General features: G+C 40.0%; 2 protein-coding genes across 16 annotated transcripts; one reads left to right on the top strand and one right to left on the bottom strand.

Annotated features, from left to right (window-relative positions):
* Positions 1 to 1,072: 1,072 nt before the first annotated feature.
* On the top strand, positions 1,073 to 13,586 carry LOC148051689 (nuclear pore complex protein Nup155-like). Of its 15 annotated transcripts, none has more exons than XM_087735446.1 (7): positions 1,073 to 2,419; positions 2,525 to 2,552; positions 4,436 to 4,487; positions 5,399 to 5,493; positions 6,031 to 6,216; positions 6,901 to 6,963; positions 9,298 to 9,435. In XM_087735446.1, exons 2-5 carry the CDS (start codon positions 2,536 to 2,538, stop codon positions 6,095 to 6,097), a joined length of 231 nt encoding a protein of 76 aa, XP_087591572.1. In that variant the 5' UTR covers positions 1,073 to 2,419; positions 2,525 to 2,535; the 3' UTR covers positions 6,098 to 6,216; positions 6,901 to 6,963; positions 9,298 to 9,435. The 15 variants fall into 15 exon arrangements, with proteins under 15 accessions (XP_087591572.1, XP_087591556.1, XP_087591570.1 ...); XM_087735438.1 differs by having other exon boundaries at positions 1,077 to 2,419; positions 6,128 to 6,216; XM_087735433.1 differs by having other exon boundaries at positions 1,081 to 2,419; positions 4,377 to 4,487; positions 6,128 to 6,216.
* On the bottom strand, positions 7,670 to 10,784 carry LOC148051690 (nuclear pore complex protein Nup155-like). The gene is made up of 4 exons (XM_087735447.1): positions 10,649 to 10,784; positions 9,280 to 9,409; positions 8,903 to 9,016; positions 7,670 to 7,746 (listed from the first exon to the last, which is right to left on the bottom strand). Exons 1-4 carry the CDS (start codon positions 10,666 to 10,668, stop codon positions 7,732 to 7,734), a joined length of 279 nt encoding a protein of 92 aa, XP_087591573.1. The 5' UTR covers positions 10,669 to 10,784; the 3' UTR covers positions 7,670 to 7,731.
* Positions 13,587 to 13,896: the final 310 nt, after the last annotated feature.

Genomic DNA, 13,896 nt, shown 5'->3' with positions numbered 1-13,896 from the left:
ACTCAATGGCCCGAAGAGGCCTTGGATCTAATCACAGACTCTTGCTATGTATATAAGTTACTGAAGAAGTGCCGATGGGCACTTGGGGCAATGTCGGAGATTGCCGGAATGTTGCTCACCGCACTGCAAATGAGAACCGCTCCTGTCTGTCCTATCCATGTTAATAGTCATAGTTCCATACCGAGTTTTCTTTCTGCTGGGAGTGAAATAGCAGACAGCTTAGCAAAGAGCATACTGGCGGTTGAAGAAACTTCTAACCTAAGGCGAGCTTTCCGCCTGCATGAGCTCCTCCACTGTGGAGCTCACGGTTTAGCTAGGCTCGCTGGCATTATGTTGCAAGATGCTCGCTCTGTGATTGCTGCTTGTCCTGTGTGTTCCAAAGGTCCCCTCTGGGAGGCAGGGGTAAACCCTCGAGGGTTGCAGCCCAACCAAATATGGCAGTCTGATGTTACGATTTATGAACCCTTTAATCCACGTAAGTATCTGCATGTCACAGTTGATACCTGCAGTGGAGTTATTTTAGCGACTATGCATGCTAAACAAAATGCTCTCGCAGTTATTTTACATTGGCAGGACTGTATGGCGCAACTTGGCATCCCACAAAAAATTAAAACAGATAATGGAGCGGCATATGTCAGCAAGAAGACAAAGGACTTTTGCGCGCGCTGGGATATTCAGTTGAGTCATGGCATTCCCTATAACAGTACGGGCCAAAGCATTGTAGAACGCGCGCACCGCACATTAAAAGAGTTACTCGACCAACTTAGGGAGGGGGAAAAGATAAGCCCAGGAACAGGGGTTCCCCCTCCCCTTGACCCTCCCTTATTTCGGGCACAGCGTCTGTTGACGACGGCACTAATTACCTTAAATCATACCATTCGAGGGAACACCTATAAAACCCAGACTGCAACCCAGGCACATTTCCGGCTCGATGAGAACGAAGGGCCTTACCCTTTGGTTCAAGTACGGGACCTGCAAACCTGTGAATGGGGGGGGGGGGGCCTTATTCCCTCCGTTGCCTGGGACGTGGGTATGCGTGTGTGCAAACCGAGAAAGGGACGCTAGAATGGGTACCCAGTCGAAATATTCGACCGTATAAACATTAATCAATCTATTGAGTCTTATCTTGACAGGTTACCATTTCCCTATGCATCCTGATGGTGTGGGGGAGTAATGAGGGAGCCGCGACGAACTACTGGCTGGACTGGGCAAAATCCATGAACGTAACGGATGGGTGTCTGTATAAGTCTTACCATATATCGATTATTTTACACGCAGCTTCCCCAGCAAGATCCAGAACTACTGGAGCTAAGGGAGGGGGAAATGTAGTAAAGATAAGGGCTGGCGACCGGAAGATCACGTGCTGTACGGAAAGAGTTAAGGGTCGACCCTCCCTTGTCTCCGCCCCTTATAACATGACACACCTACTGCTGGGGGTATAAAGCCTGGGTCGGCTGGAGATCTGGTGGGATAACCTTGATGTGTAGTGTTTGCTACAGTTTGCTGTCAATACCTAATCTTCCAGAGATCAGCTCAGTCCGCAGAGTCCCGCTTCCCCCAGAGCTAGTGGAACAGTTTGGACGTATCCTGATGAAAAATAATGTGTTAGGTTGTGTAAGTAATAATATTACAAATGAACGTTTTTCTTTCATAATCTTTTTTTTCCCTGATCTTTCTGTCAGACTCCCAAAAATGAACTTTGATATTGTTCATGTTCCCTTCATAAGGCTCCAAGTGGTAACAAGGTCTATTTGTGTAGAGTTGCTGGTGGAATTAGTTTCTGTATGAAGAACTTTGAATGTTTATGGTGCATAGTTTGCATACTACTATATATAAAGTAATATTATTTTTTAAAGTGCTCCAAAGGGGATTTTGCCTTTGCTAGCTGAAATGCATTTAGTTATCAGCAGTGCTTCAGATATGCAGTAAAATTGTATGATGGGAATATTTTCAGAAATCAGCAGAGCTTGGCTAACCATTGACAGTGACATTTTTATGTGGAACTATGAAGACGGATATGTAGAGAACACATTCCCAATGAAATTTTATTGGTATATCGAAATTAGGCAATTACAGTAGTGGGAGATTGTTTACTGGTAGCACAGAGGTGTGCTATTCAATTTAACTTATCTTGATTCCTTTCAGGTTTTACTGAAACTTTTGAATAAGCATTTAAGGATTTTTAAGAGTTAGTAATACTGCTGCCAAATCATCTAGAGATGGAAGAAAGGAAAATGCATTTGCTTAGTTAGACATATCTAATATCCTAAAGTTATTGTTGTATTTATGCTAGGGCTTTGATTATGCCAAAAAGTAGAAAAAAATAATACTAATTGCCTAACTTTTCTAAGTAAATTTACACTTTTTACAGTGTAAAAGTACACTGATACATATACAGCGGTCAGTCATTCCCACAATGGTAAGTAATATGGCCTTAGTACTTTGAAGTATTGCGATTGAAGCTCTCCTGCCTAACTTATTTTAAGGATGAATAAACCTGAAAATAATTTCGTTGTCTTTTCAGATGGCAGTGATATGTTTATAATTTGCAGGTTTGTTTCCTTATTTGCCTATATAGTAATAATTCTTTTAGTAGGAATCGCTTTATTCATATTCTTGCATTTCTTAATAAGCTTAAAGTTAAGATTGTACCTCATATAGCTCTGCTCCATACATTTACATTGTGTTACAGTGCATTAAATACATTCACCAAATAATACAACACTTCATGGTGTTAATCATAAGGTACTGGGGAGGATGTTGGGTTTTTTTTTTATTTAGATATATTGTATTTTTTTTCCCATGAAAAGTAAGTTTCTCCCTCTTGATGTTAATCAGCATTGCAGATGCTGCATTGTGTAATTCAGAGTAGACTGTATGAATTAACAGAATTCAAAAATATCATAGAATCACCTCGCTACAACCTCCTTTCAGGTAGTTGTAGAGAGCAATAAGGTCTCCCATGAGCCTCCTCTTCTCCAGACTAAACAACCCCAGCTCCCTCAGCCGCTCCTCATAGGACTTGTTCTCCAGACCCTTCACCAACTTTGTTGCCCTTCTTTGGACACGCTCCAGCATCTCAATGTCCCAAAACTGAACTCAGTACTCGAGGTGCGGCCTCACCAGTGCTGAGTACAGGGGCGCTATCACCTCCCTGGTCCTGCTGGCCACACTATTCCTGATACAAGCCAGGATGCCATTGGCCTTCTTGGCCACCTGAGCACACTGCTGCCTCATGTTCAGGCGGCTGTCAACCAACACCCCCAGGTCCTTTTCTGCCAGGCAGCTCTCCAGCTGCTCCTCCCCAGGGCCGTAGCTTTGCATGGGGTTGTTGTGACCCAAGTGCAGGACCTGGCACTTAGCCTTGTTTAATCTCATGCAGTTGGGCCCAGCCCAACGATCCATCCTGTCCAGGTCCCTCTGTAGGGCCTTCCTTCCCCTCCAGCAGATTGACACTCCCACCCAACTTGGTGTCATCTGCAAACTTCCTGAGGGTGCACTCAATCCCCTCATCCAGATCATCAATGAAGATATTGAACAGAATCGGCCCCAACACTGAGCCCTGGGGAACACCACTCGTGACCGGCCACCAACTGGATTTGACTCCATTCACCACCCACTCTCTGGGCTTGGCCGTCCAGCCAGTTTTTAACCCAGGGGAGAGTGCACTTATCCAAGCCGTGAGCAGCCAGCTTCTCCAGGAGAATGCTGTGGGAGACAGTGTCAAAGGCCTTCCAAAAGTCCAAGTAGACAACATCCACAGCCTTCCCCTCATCCACTAAGCAGGTCACCTTGTCATAGAAGGAGACCAGGTTAGTGAAGCAGGACCTTCCCTTCATAAACCCATGCTGGCTGAGCCCGATCCCCCTGGTTGTCCCGCACGTGCCGCGTAATGGCACTCAAGATGATTTGTTCCATGACCTTTCCTGTCACCGAGGTCAGGCTGACAGGCCTGTAGTTCCCCAGATCCTCCTTCCGACCCTTCCTGTAGAGGGGCGTCACATTTGCTAACTTCCAGTCATCTGGGGTCATCCCTGTATAATCAACACTGTTTCCAGTGCAAATCCAAAACATAACCTCATACTAGCTTCTATGAAGAAAATTAACTCTATCCCAGCCAAAACCAGCACAACTCAATTTTTGGAGAGTTTATAGCCATTGCAGTATTTTTCCTGCCTTTCCTAGACTCACCAGAGAATTTTCTGCATATGAATTGGAACTAAGCTTTAGGCACCATTCACATTACACTTTGATCCAATAATGCAACGAAGGAAAATTCAGAATGCTAAAGATAAGCATTGTGGGGAGGGAGTGTTGGTATGGCCAGTGTAAAGACAGCTTTATTTTAACTTTGTATTATTTTGGGTTACTTTTAGGGGAGTTTTATGTTTCATAAATTCAGACCTGTCAATCAACTGCGGCATCTTCTTGTTAGCAATATAGGTGGAGATGGAGAAGAGATTGAAAGATTTTTTGAGTTGCATCAGGTAAGAACTTTTGTGGAAGATTTATAATATTTATGTAAATCCAATAGCTTTCTTTAGCATGTGTCCTTTTTTTTGTTGTTGTTGCTACAAACTTCTAGTTAGCATTTCATTTATTGATTTAAGTATTAGCTTTTCCTCCTGTGTTGTCTGCATAAAACAAGATTGTATAATGAGAAATAATTTCTCATTTTTATGATATCTAAAAATGGAAGTGTAATTCACTTTTCCTGAAATTTTTATATTTCTCATACGCAGATATATAATGGAGTTCTTAGTTTAGGAAAGGAGTTAATCTAAGACCGGGGAGGAAGAGTTTCTAAAAAGGTTAAATTCCTACCACTAGAAGAGGTTTTTACATTTTGAAGGCCAGTACAAATGTGTAAACTGGTCTATTTTTTTGTTTAAGGTAAATAACAGACAAGCAGGAAGGAAGCTGTCGTGGATTACAATTTTAATTTGACTAGTACTGATTAGTATCTGTAGTGAATGTTCACTGTAATCTATTCTCTTGTGCTTTGATAAGACATACTAAGTGATATTTTAACATGCTATTAGAATATGCAAACCATTATTACTTATATAGATTTTTTTCTTCAAATACAATCTTAATTTACATTTCTGTAGAAATTTCATTAATCTTAGTCATAATTAGGTGATAGACATGGAGATTGTTTCCTACCAGTAACCTTACTGAGTTTGCAAAAAATGTGTATAACAAAAGCTTACCTGCTACAGTGGGATGCCTCACTATGATTCACTTCCTGTCTATAATTGGGAAGAGCTGATTTCCTTGCCTTTTAAATAAAATGATGCAAGAAGTATTTACTGTTTAGTTATTGACCAATATAACTTCTGTATATTTCTTATCAACTTGATATAAGCTGCCACACTAATAGTATAATATGCTCTAGGAGGATCAGGCCTGTGCCACTTGCTTTATCTTGGCCTGTTCTAATGCCGCGTGTGACAGAGAAGTGTCTGCCTGGGCTATGCGAGCATTCTTCAGGTAAGTTTCAATTCTTTAGGTTGTTCTGAATATTATGCTCAGGATCACTACAGCCACTAAATTATCGTACAGGCTCTTTAATCGTAGAATCATAGAATCGTTAAGGTCGGAAAAGACCTTTAAGATCATCGAGTCCAACCGTTAACCTAGGACTGCCAAGACCACCACTAAACCATGTCCCTAAGCGCCATGTCTATACAAATAACTCCAGGGATGGGGACTCAACCACTTCCCTGGGCAGCCTGTTCCAGTGCCTGACTACTCTTTCAGTGAAGGGTTAAAGATACTAAAGCATAAGCCTGATTTTGAGACTTGGCAAATTTCTCTTTAAAGCCTGATCATATCACCACAGAACTTAAAACATCCACAAAAATATTAGTTGTTCATCTAACTTATCTTTGCAATTGCATATGTTAATGCTTTTCATATAACATGTATTATGTTAGTTTTCTTGTGCCAAAAGTATGAGTCACAAATATTTCTGAAAAGTTATGCTGTTTTTTTTGTTTTTTTTTTAATTTTTATTCCCCATTTTAGAAGAACCCCAAAATTGCTGTTAATTCTCAAAGACATGAAATTTAAATGGACTGTGTATGAAGTGTGAGGAATTTTTGTCTTGGCATGTAAACTTTAGGTATGGTGGAGAAGCACAAATGTGATTTCCGTCAGCTCTGCCTCCTCCAAGCAACGTTGGACTTATTTTCAGTTCTTCTGTTCCTGCCAGTGAGTAGCAAGCATTTCATGGTTTTGGACAGTTAAGTATTCACAGCTGAATCTGAGGTCATGGACAGTTCTGTTCTAGACTCATTTGGGCAAAAAAGCAGACTTGGGATGCCTCAAACTGAATGTCCCAAGTTAACAGTGTTGCTGCAGTGTTGCTGGCCAACTGCCCTATGTAAAAAAAATCAGAGTAATAATACTAGTTTCTTTCAGTTGAATGCTTTGAAGGTAAAATTGGTATTCTTTGAAAAGATCTTAATGACCGAAAGTGAGTGCTTTGAGAGTAGATGCCCATATCAGGTACGGGAGCAGTCAGAAGATGAAGAACAAGAAAAAGTATGTGGACGGTATTATATTCAATGCAGGGAACAGATGGTGTGCAATAAATAACACATGAATGCTGAAAAAAATGCTTAATAACTGCCATTGAAAGAATCATATCCATTTGGGTCATTTATGGAATGTTGGGTCCATCAGAAATGAGTGCAATTTGGTCTTTAACTATAACTAAAAGCTGTTGGAATGGATTTGTGGAAGGGTCCTGTATAGCTACTAAATTCTATGTTTTCTAACTTTAAAGTACGTGATTTGACAACTTTGCTGCTTTTGCACAAGGTTTTTAGGGTTTGTTTTCTGTTTTGTTTGGGTTTTTTAAACAAACTTACTTTTATTTCTTTTCCTTTTTAGTTTCCCATTTGACCGTTGATAGTCCATATCCTAATCCTAGCTTTTTGACAACACCTGGGCAAGGTAAGGACTTCTTTTCCTTTGCTGGAGAAATGGAGAATTTTTTTTTCAACTAGTTTTTTTTATTTGCATCAAAAATAATTGGAGTAATATTTGCCTACCTTTACCTTAGGTTTACAACCTCCTAGTATGTCAACCCCCATGTTTCCTTCTGGGAATTCCGTGTCTCACCCTGGTATATCCGTTAGCAGTATGATGGGTCCCGAGATAGTATTTTCTGAAAGACACAATGGCATCTGCATATACTTCGCTCGGATTATAGGGTGAAGTGTTTGTGTAAAAAGAGATTCTGTCACTCAATTTGTTTCATAGTTTTCTGTCCTTTAATGCTTGTAGGTGGTGAATTCTATCTTAATAGCATTTAAATTTGAAACTAGTAAATACACTTATGTTGTGCTTATGAAGTACCTGTTGAATATAATAGGTTCTCTTTATAACTCTATTAATAATACATTCAGTGAACGGCTAGGACAGGAAAGTTGCTTAGACATTGATCCTGCAATCAAGTGTATATGCACAACTTTGAAAACTGCTGGTTTATTTTTCAATCTTATGAGCTGTATGTTTTCAACTCCTATTAAAGGATGAAACAGAAATGCAGAAGGACTTACAGGATCAAAATCCTGGCTTGAAGTTTTTTCTGTTAAGAAGCTTTAAACAGCATGCTCAAATCAGAGCAATGAAGCAAGACTAAAGAGGATTCTGTTACTTGGATGTTGGGTCCTGTGTTACTAAACACCCCAAGCAAGAACAGAGCTCTTCATGCACTGGTCATCTCTCTGTATGCTGGTTGGGAAAGAAATATTTGTTATGACACTTGTTTGCCTACATTATGTTTCCAGAGAATAGTATTGACCCATATATAAAATATTTGAGAGCATCAAACTCCACTTGATTAAAGTTTAAAGTTTAAAATGACTTCTTAAATGTTATCTGGAACATGATTATTCAAGCCATACATGTAATATGCTCCAACATATACGTAAAAATATTACTTTTCTGTCCTTTAGGCGCACAAACCAAACTCCACTTGATTAAAGTTTAAAATGACTTCTTAAATGTTATCTGGAACATGATTATTCAAGCCATACATGTAATATGCTCCAACATATACGTAAAAATATTACTTTTCTGTCCTTTAGGCGCACAAACCAAAGGTAATAACATTAATGAATTACTAGTAAACTACGCTTACCAAATATATTACAGAATATTCCAGAAAAGATGCATCTCACCTGGACAGCATATCAGTAGCAGCACATAATCAGTCTTAAAAGCTTTAATTGTACCATTTTCCTATAGTTCTAGCTTGTACCATTCCTAGTCCATTAAGACCTACCTTTCTCAATGATTTCTTGCCAAAACAGGATCAGAATGACCCGCACAATGTATAATTGCAGGCTTACACTCTGAGAGCTTAAAAGGGCCAGCAAATTCTCCATACAGCCGAAAGAAAGGTTTTATATTTCAAGTAGGATAAAAAGGAATTTTTTAAAATCAACTTTTCTTTATTTTGTATGGTAGACATTAGACTAGTAAAGGTACAACTTAAGTAACTTGTCAAACACTAAATGAAAATTATTTTTATTTACTACATTTAGTTTTACCTCTTAAATACAATCCCCAATTTTATATGAAGTTATAATTAATACCATTAATTTTCTAACATGACACTCCCAATAAATCAAGAAATCTAAGAGGCTTAATAAAGAAGATAAATACACGAAAGAAATTAAAGTACTAAAAATTGAAGGAATATCAAAGTACAGAAAAAGACAGTCTAGGGTAACACAGACATTCTGAGACCAGGAATGCCAAACTGTCTATCTATTACTTTTCATAGTCAACATAAGTTCATTATTATTCATTGCAAAGCATTCCCCACCCCACCCCCCCGCCAATGTGATAAATTGACATTTAATACAGAGAAATTTCTAACCACCTTGCTTATATCCATCAGCTCAGCATCAAGCTGGGAGACTGCATCTTGCACTGAAGACTGATGGGAATACCGCCACTGTAATGTTTCTTGTATTTGAAGATAGATCCTTGCAACCTTGTTTAAAAAAACCCCAAAGAAGATTGGATTAATTTAATCAAAGCTTAAGAACACACCCAGAATTAACTTTAACTTATTTAAATGTAGAAATGTTACTGTCTTACACCTCAAAGTCTCCTATCAGCTGCATAACTTTGCCATGTTGTGAAGAAAGCACAGAAAACTGTTTCTACAGAACTGGTAATAAAAATATCATGTGCCAACGAGACAAAGCGAAATAATAAATTTACAGTGTAGCTTAGATTAATATTTTTTCTTACTTCCATTTTCTCTTCCAGTTCATGTAGGAATTCACCATCTGCAGCTATAGAGGATATGGCAGTGGAACTTTTGGCACTCAAAATGGCACATGCAATGTATTCAAGACGCTGCTGAAGAGAAATTTCTGTGCTGCAAAACAAATATTCAAAGTGTAAAATGGGTACTTAGTATAATTATTTGAGGGTTAGTTATATTCTTACTAGATCCTGGGAATGTGACTTCTCCTGATTTTACTAAATCATGCATGAGATTACCCAACCATGTAAACCCCATCTTTGTGCAGGCTCAGTTTTAGAGTACTTCTCAATCCACTGCTCCACAGTTACACTATCAATCACATTATAAAGTTCTGTGTAAGAAATGACCACTTAATATATGGTACTTAAAACAGGAAATACATTGCAAGCTAATGAATAATACATAAAATAAATATTTCATTTTTTTCCCAATAATGCCATGGATTAAAAACTAACATATTCCATTCATTTAAAATTTTTTTTGCAGATGTCCTTGGGCATCGTCCTTTTCTTGTCCTTGTCCTTTTCTTAAAATACCTAAATTAGGTATTTTAAAATACCTAAATTAAGTATTTTAAAATACCTGTTAGGTATTTTAAGAAAACCTATTAGGTTTTGATTTTATTTTTCAATTACCTCAATATATGCAATAGATCACACATAATCCATACCTATGCAGGTTGGCCAACTTAGCCAAGACTCTGGCTGCATTACTAAAATTTCTGTTCTTTTCAAAGTATCTCCAAAGTAAATCTATATATTTGACTTTGTTTGGGTCAATCTTGGTCATCTGCACAAGGTAGGGTTCCAAAAAGGGGGCAGTCACCTGCAAAGGTCATAAAGATAACATTTATATTCTTGCGCTCTCCTCTTTTTTAAAGCATCAGCATTATTACTGATAATACTGATACTTCCAGCCCAGTGGAACCATCCAACAAATTATTTCCTTGAATAGAGATGAGCTCACCTGTAACAGTTTGTCAGCCAAATCAACTTGTATCAACCAGTTATAAAGTGAAATACTAAAGAGTTCATCTGTTGAACGCTGAGCCAGCTTTAGCATTTGTTCAAACTAAGGGAAGAAAAGGCCAAAGCTGCTATTCCAGAAGTGGTTACATTACATCAAGCACTATGTATGCATGCGACAATATTTAGGTTCATATGTTATTTGCATATCATCATTTTTTATGAACACTCTGTACATAAAGAAGCCAATTCATGACAAATCTTGACGATTATCTACTTCACTAAACTATTCCATTTTTTTTTTAAATAATAAATTCTACACCCCTTCAAATCACACTATTTCTGGAGTGCAGTCATGATTTTTTTTTTTTTGTAAGTTTCTTACATGGTGTCCTGCTTCTTCATTGCTTAGCATGTTGGGGTCAGACGACAGCACTGGAGGACCTGGCTTTTTGGGTACACTGGGAGACTGAGGAGCAACTTTACTTTGATTTACTAACTCTTGAAGGGTGTCAGTGATACACTTGTAGCTATTCATTCTGTAAATAGAGCAAAAGAAAATAAAAGCCTCACAATTTTCATTGCAACTATCTGAAATGCTCTTCTCAAATGTTGTTATTGTATGCCTTTGTAAACATAATTACTAAAATGAAAAAAGGTCATAGATTATTGTCAGCTAGTTGCCACAATATCTAGTTTGTTCTCAATCATCTAACAAATATTTCTGTAATGTTCAGATCACAATGTTTTCTGCATATATCAGTTTACCCTCTGTTCCAAATTAAGTTGGTGCCGTATCAATGATAATCAAGGAAATAATGTTGGGCAAAACCATCTATATTCTGTCCCTTATTATAAAATGCTTGTTTGTCATTACCCTCCATACCTTCCCCAAAAGAGCTGCTTTTCCAGTCACCTGAAATAAAGCACCCCATATAACGGTAACAAGGTATCCTGAAAACTTGCCTCTCTTGAAAAGCTTGGAGTCCAACAACATCCTCTTCTGGTTCTCCATTTTTATAGAAATGAAGGCCAAGACCTTGGGGATCTTTCTTCTCAGCAGCTGTAAGAGAGAGTTCTACTACTCCCTCATAGAAACGCACTAGGAAAAAAAGACCAAATAGCACTGTTCATTACTGTATTAAATCTATTACAAAATAGTAAGTGACATCAAACACTTCCCATTTTAGCAAGCAAGAAAAAATAAACCTTATTCACTCTGGTCTGTACCTTATGAAGGTTTATGTCTGTGCTGCAGCAGGTATACCTCTGAAGGGATTGTGGCCCAAGGATAAGTCCACACTGGAGAAGGTACACCTCGAAGCACCTGTGGCTGTGGATAAGTCCATTCTGCAGCAGGTACACCTTGAAGCATCAGTGGCTGTGCATGAGGTCATGCTGGAGCACCTCAAAGCGTGTGGCCATGGATAAGCCCACGACAGAGCAGGTACTCCCCTGGAGGGACTGCAGCTATAGGTAAAGCCATGTTGGAGCAGGTTTACTTCTGAAGGGACTGTAGCTGTGGGTAAGGCCATGTTGGAGCAGGTATATCTCTGAAGGCATTGTGGCCCATGGAGAAGGCCACGCTGGAACAGGTGCACCTCTAAGCGAGTGTGGCTGTGGATAAGTCTATGCCACAGCAGGTATGCCCCTGGAAAGACTGTGTGTATGGTGAGCAATTGTATAGTGTATCACTTGCTTTGTATATTATTATTATTATTATTATTATTATTATTATTATTATTATTATTATTATTATTGCTATTGCTATTGCTATTACTACTATTCTATTTCATTTTACTTCAATTATTAAACTGTTATCTCAACCTACGAGTTTTCTCACTTTCACCCTTCCAGTTCTCTCTCCCATCCGCTGGGGTGGGGGGAGTGAGTGAGCGGCTGTGTGGTGCTTAGTTGCTGGCTGGGGTTAAACCACAACAGTCCTTTTTGGCGTCCAACGTGGGGTCCAAAGGGTTTGAGATAATAACAGATTAACCAGAGTGTATTAAGGAATTTGTATCTGTTAACAGTTGCCGGTCATAATTTTGATTCATCTGTTCTCACTATTAGTCTACCTGATCTGCACCATGCTCTTGTTTTTGCAGTACCTGTTAAAGATTGGTGTTGGGTGTTGCAGTTTGCTGTGCTCTGCCGTGATTAGTGATGTTTTGCCTGGGAGATTTGTTATTAAAACACTGACCTTGAGTGTTATCTGGTATTTGGGTTCTGTAGTGAAGCCATCACTGTACTTCGGGTACCACCTCATGGAGACAATTAGCAATTATACCTCTTCCTCTGAGAGGTTTTCTGTGGAGGAAATAAAGAATGGCACCTTCGCTGCCTTCTTCTATGATGTTTCCTCCTTCATTACAACAACTTTTCAGTATCTTGAACATCCTTGGGTAGTTAAGATCTATCTATTGGTATTTCTTGGGAATATTGTTTTGGTTTTGTCTAAGGTTAATAAGCAGTTTAAGAATATCATCTAGAGATCTGCCCCAAGGCTGGATAGTTATGAGTGGCAGGGTGTGTGGGAGAGCATGGGCAAGTACCTAGGACAGTGGGCACCTCCAATGTTTTGGAACTTCACCCCTGAACAAGTGCAGAATCCTGAAAAATTAGTAGAACATTTGGAAACAGTACGCTGTCACCCTGGCAATTCTAGGGAGACACAAATCACTGTAATGTGCTGGGGCCTGGCCCATGCCTACCGAGCCGTATTCAACACTATTCAGAACCCTCAAGGGGAAGAGAAGGCCTCTGGATCTGACGACAAGGCGACAGGCACTGCAGCTACACCAGCCCTGGTGACAGGCGCTGTGGCTATGCCAGTCCCGGCGACAGGCGCTGTGGCTATGCCAGCCCCAGCGATAGGCACTGAGGCTACGCCAGCCCCGGCAACAGGCGCTGTGGCTACGCCAGAGAACCAACCTGTGCCAGTATCAGTCGCCCCTATACAGAAGAAAAAAGACACAAGGAAATCAACTCGTTTAGTAAGGGCTGATGATGAACCAGGGCCATCACAGGAACAGGAGGAGGAAGAGGCAGAACCCACAAATGAGATGGTAACAACCCGATCTCTGTCCCTGAGTGAGCTGCGAGATATGCGAAAAGATTTCAGTCGTCGTCCAGGCGAGCACATCATCACCTGGCTGCTCCGATGCTGGGATAATGGGGCCAGTAGCCTGGAATTAGAGGGTAGGGAAGCCAAGCAGCTGGGATCCCTTTCTAGGGAAGGGGGCACTGACAAAAAGATTGGAAAAGGGGCAAAAGTCCTCAGCCTCTGGAGGTGACTCCTGTCAGGCGTGAAGGAAAGGTATCCCTTCAAGGAAGATGTTATGTGTCACCCAGGCAAGTGGACCACCATGGAGAGAGGTATCCAGTACCTGAGGGAATTAGCCATGCTGGAGGTGATTTATGGTGACCTGAACAACAAGCAGTTATCCAAAGATCAAGATGAAGTCCAGTGCACACGACCCATGTGGCGGAAGTTTGTACGGAGCGCACCATCATCGTATGCAAACTCTTTGGCAATAATGACCTGGAAAGGTAAAGAGGGACCAACGGTGGATGAAATGGCTGGCCAGCTCCGACAATACGAAGAAAGTCTCTCTTCCTCCCTATGGGCCTGCA

This window comes from Nipponia nippon, unplaced genomic scaffold (assembly GCF_047370975.1).
Source record: "Nipponia nippon isolate SJK-2023a ecotype South Korea unplaced genomic scaffold, ASM4737097v1 scaffold_57, whole genome shotgun sequence".
NCBI classification, from domain to species: Eukaryota; Metazoa; Chordata; class Aves; order Pelecaniformes; family Threskiornithidae; genus Nipponia; species Nipponia nippon.
The sequence above is the reverse complement of the archived record's forward strand: the minus strand, read 5'-3'. Positions and strand labels throughout refer to the sequence as shown.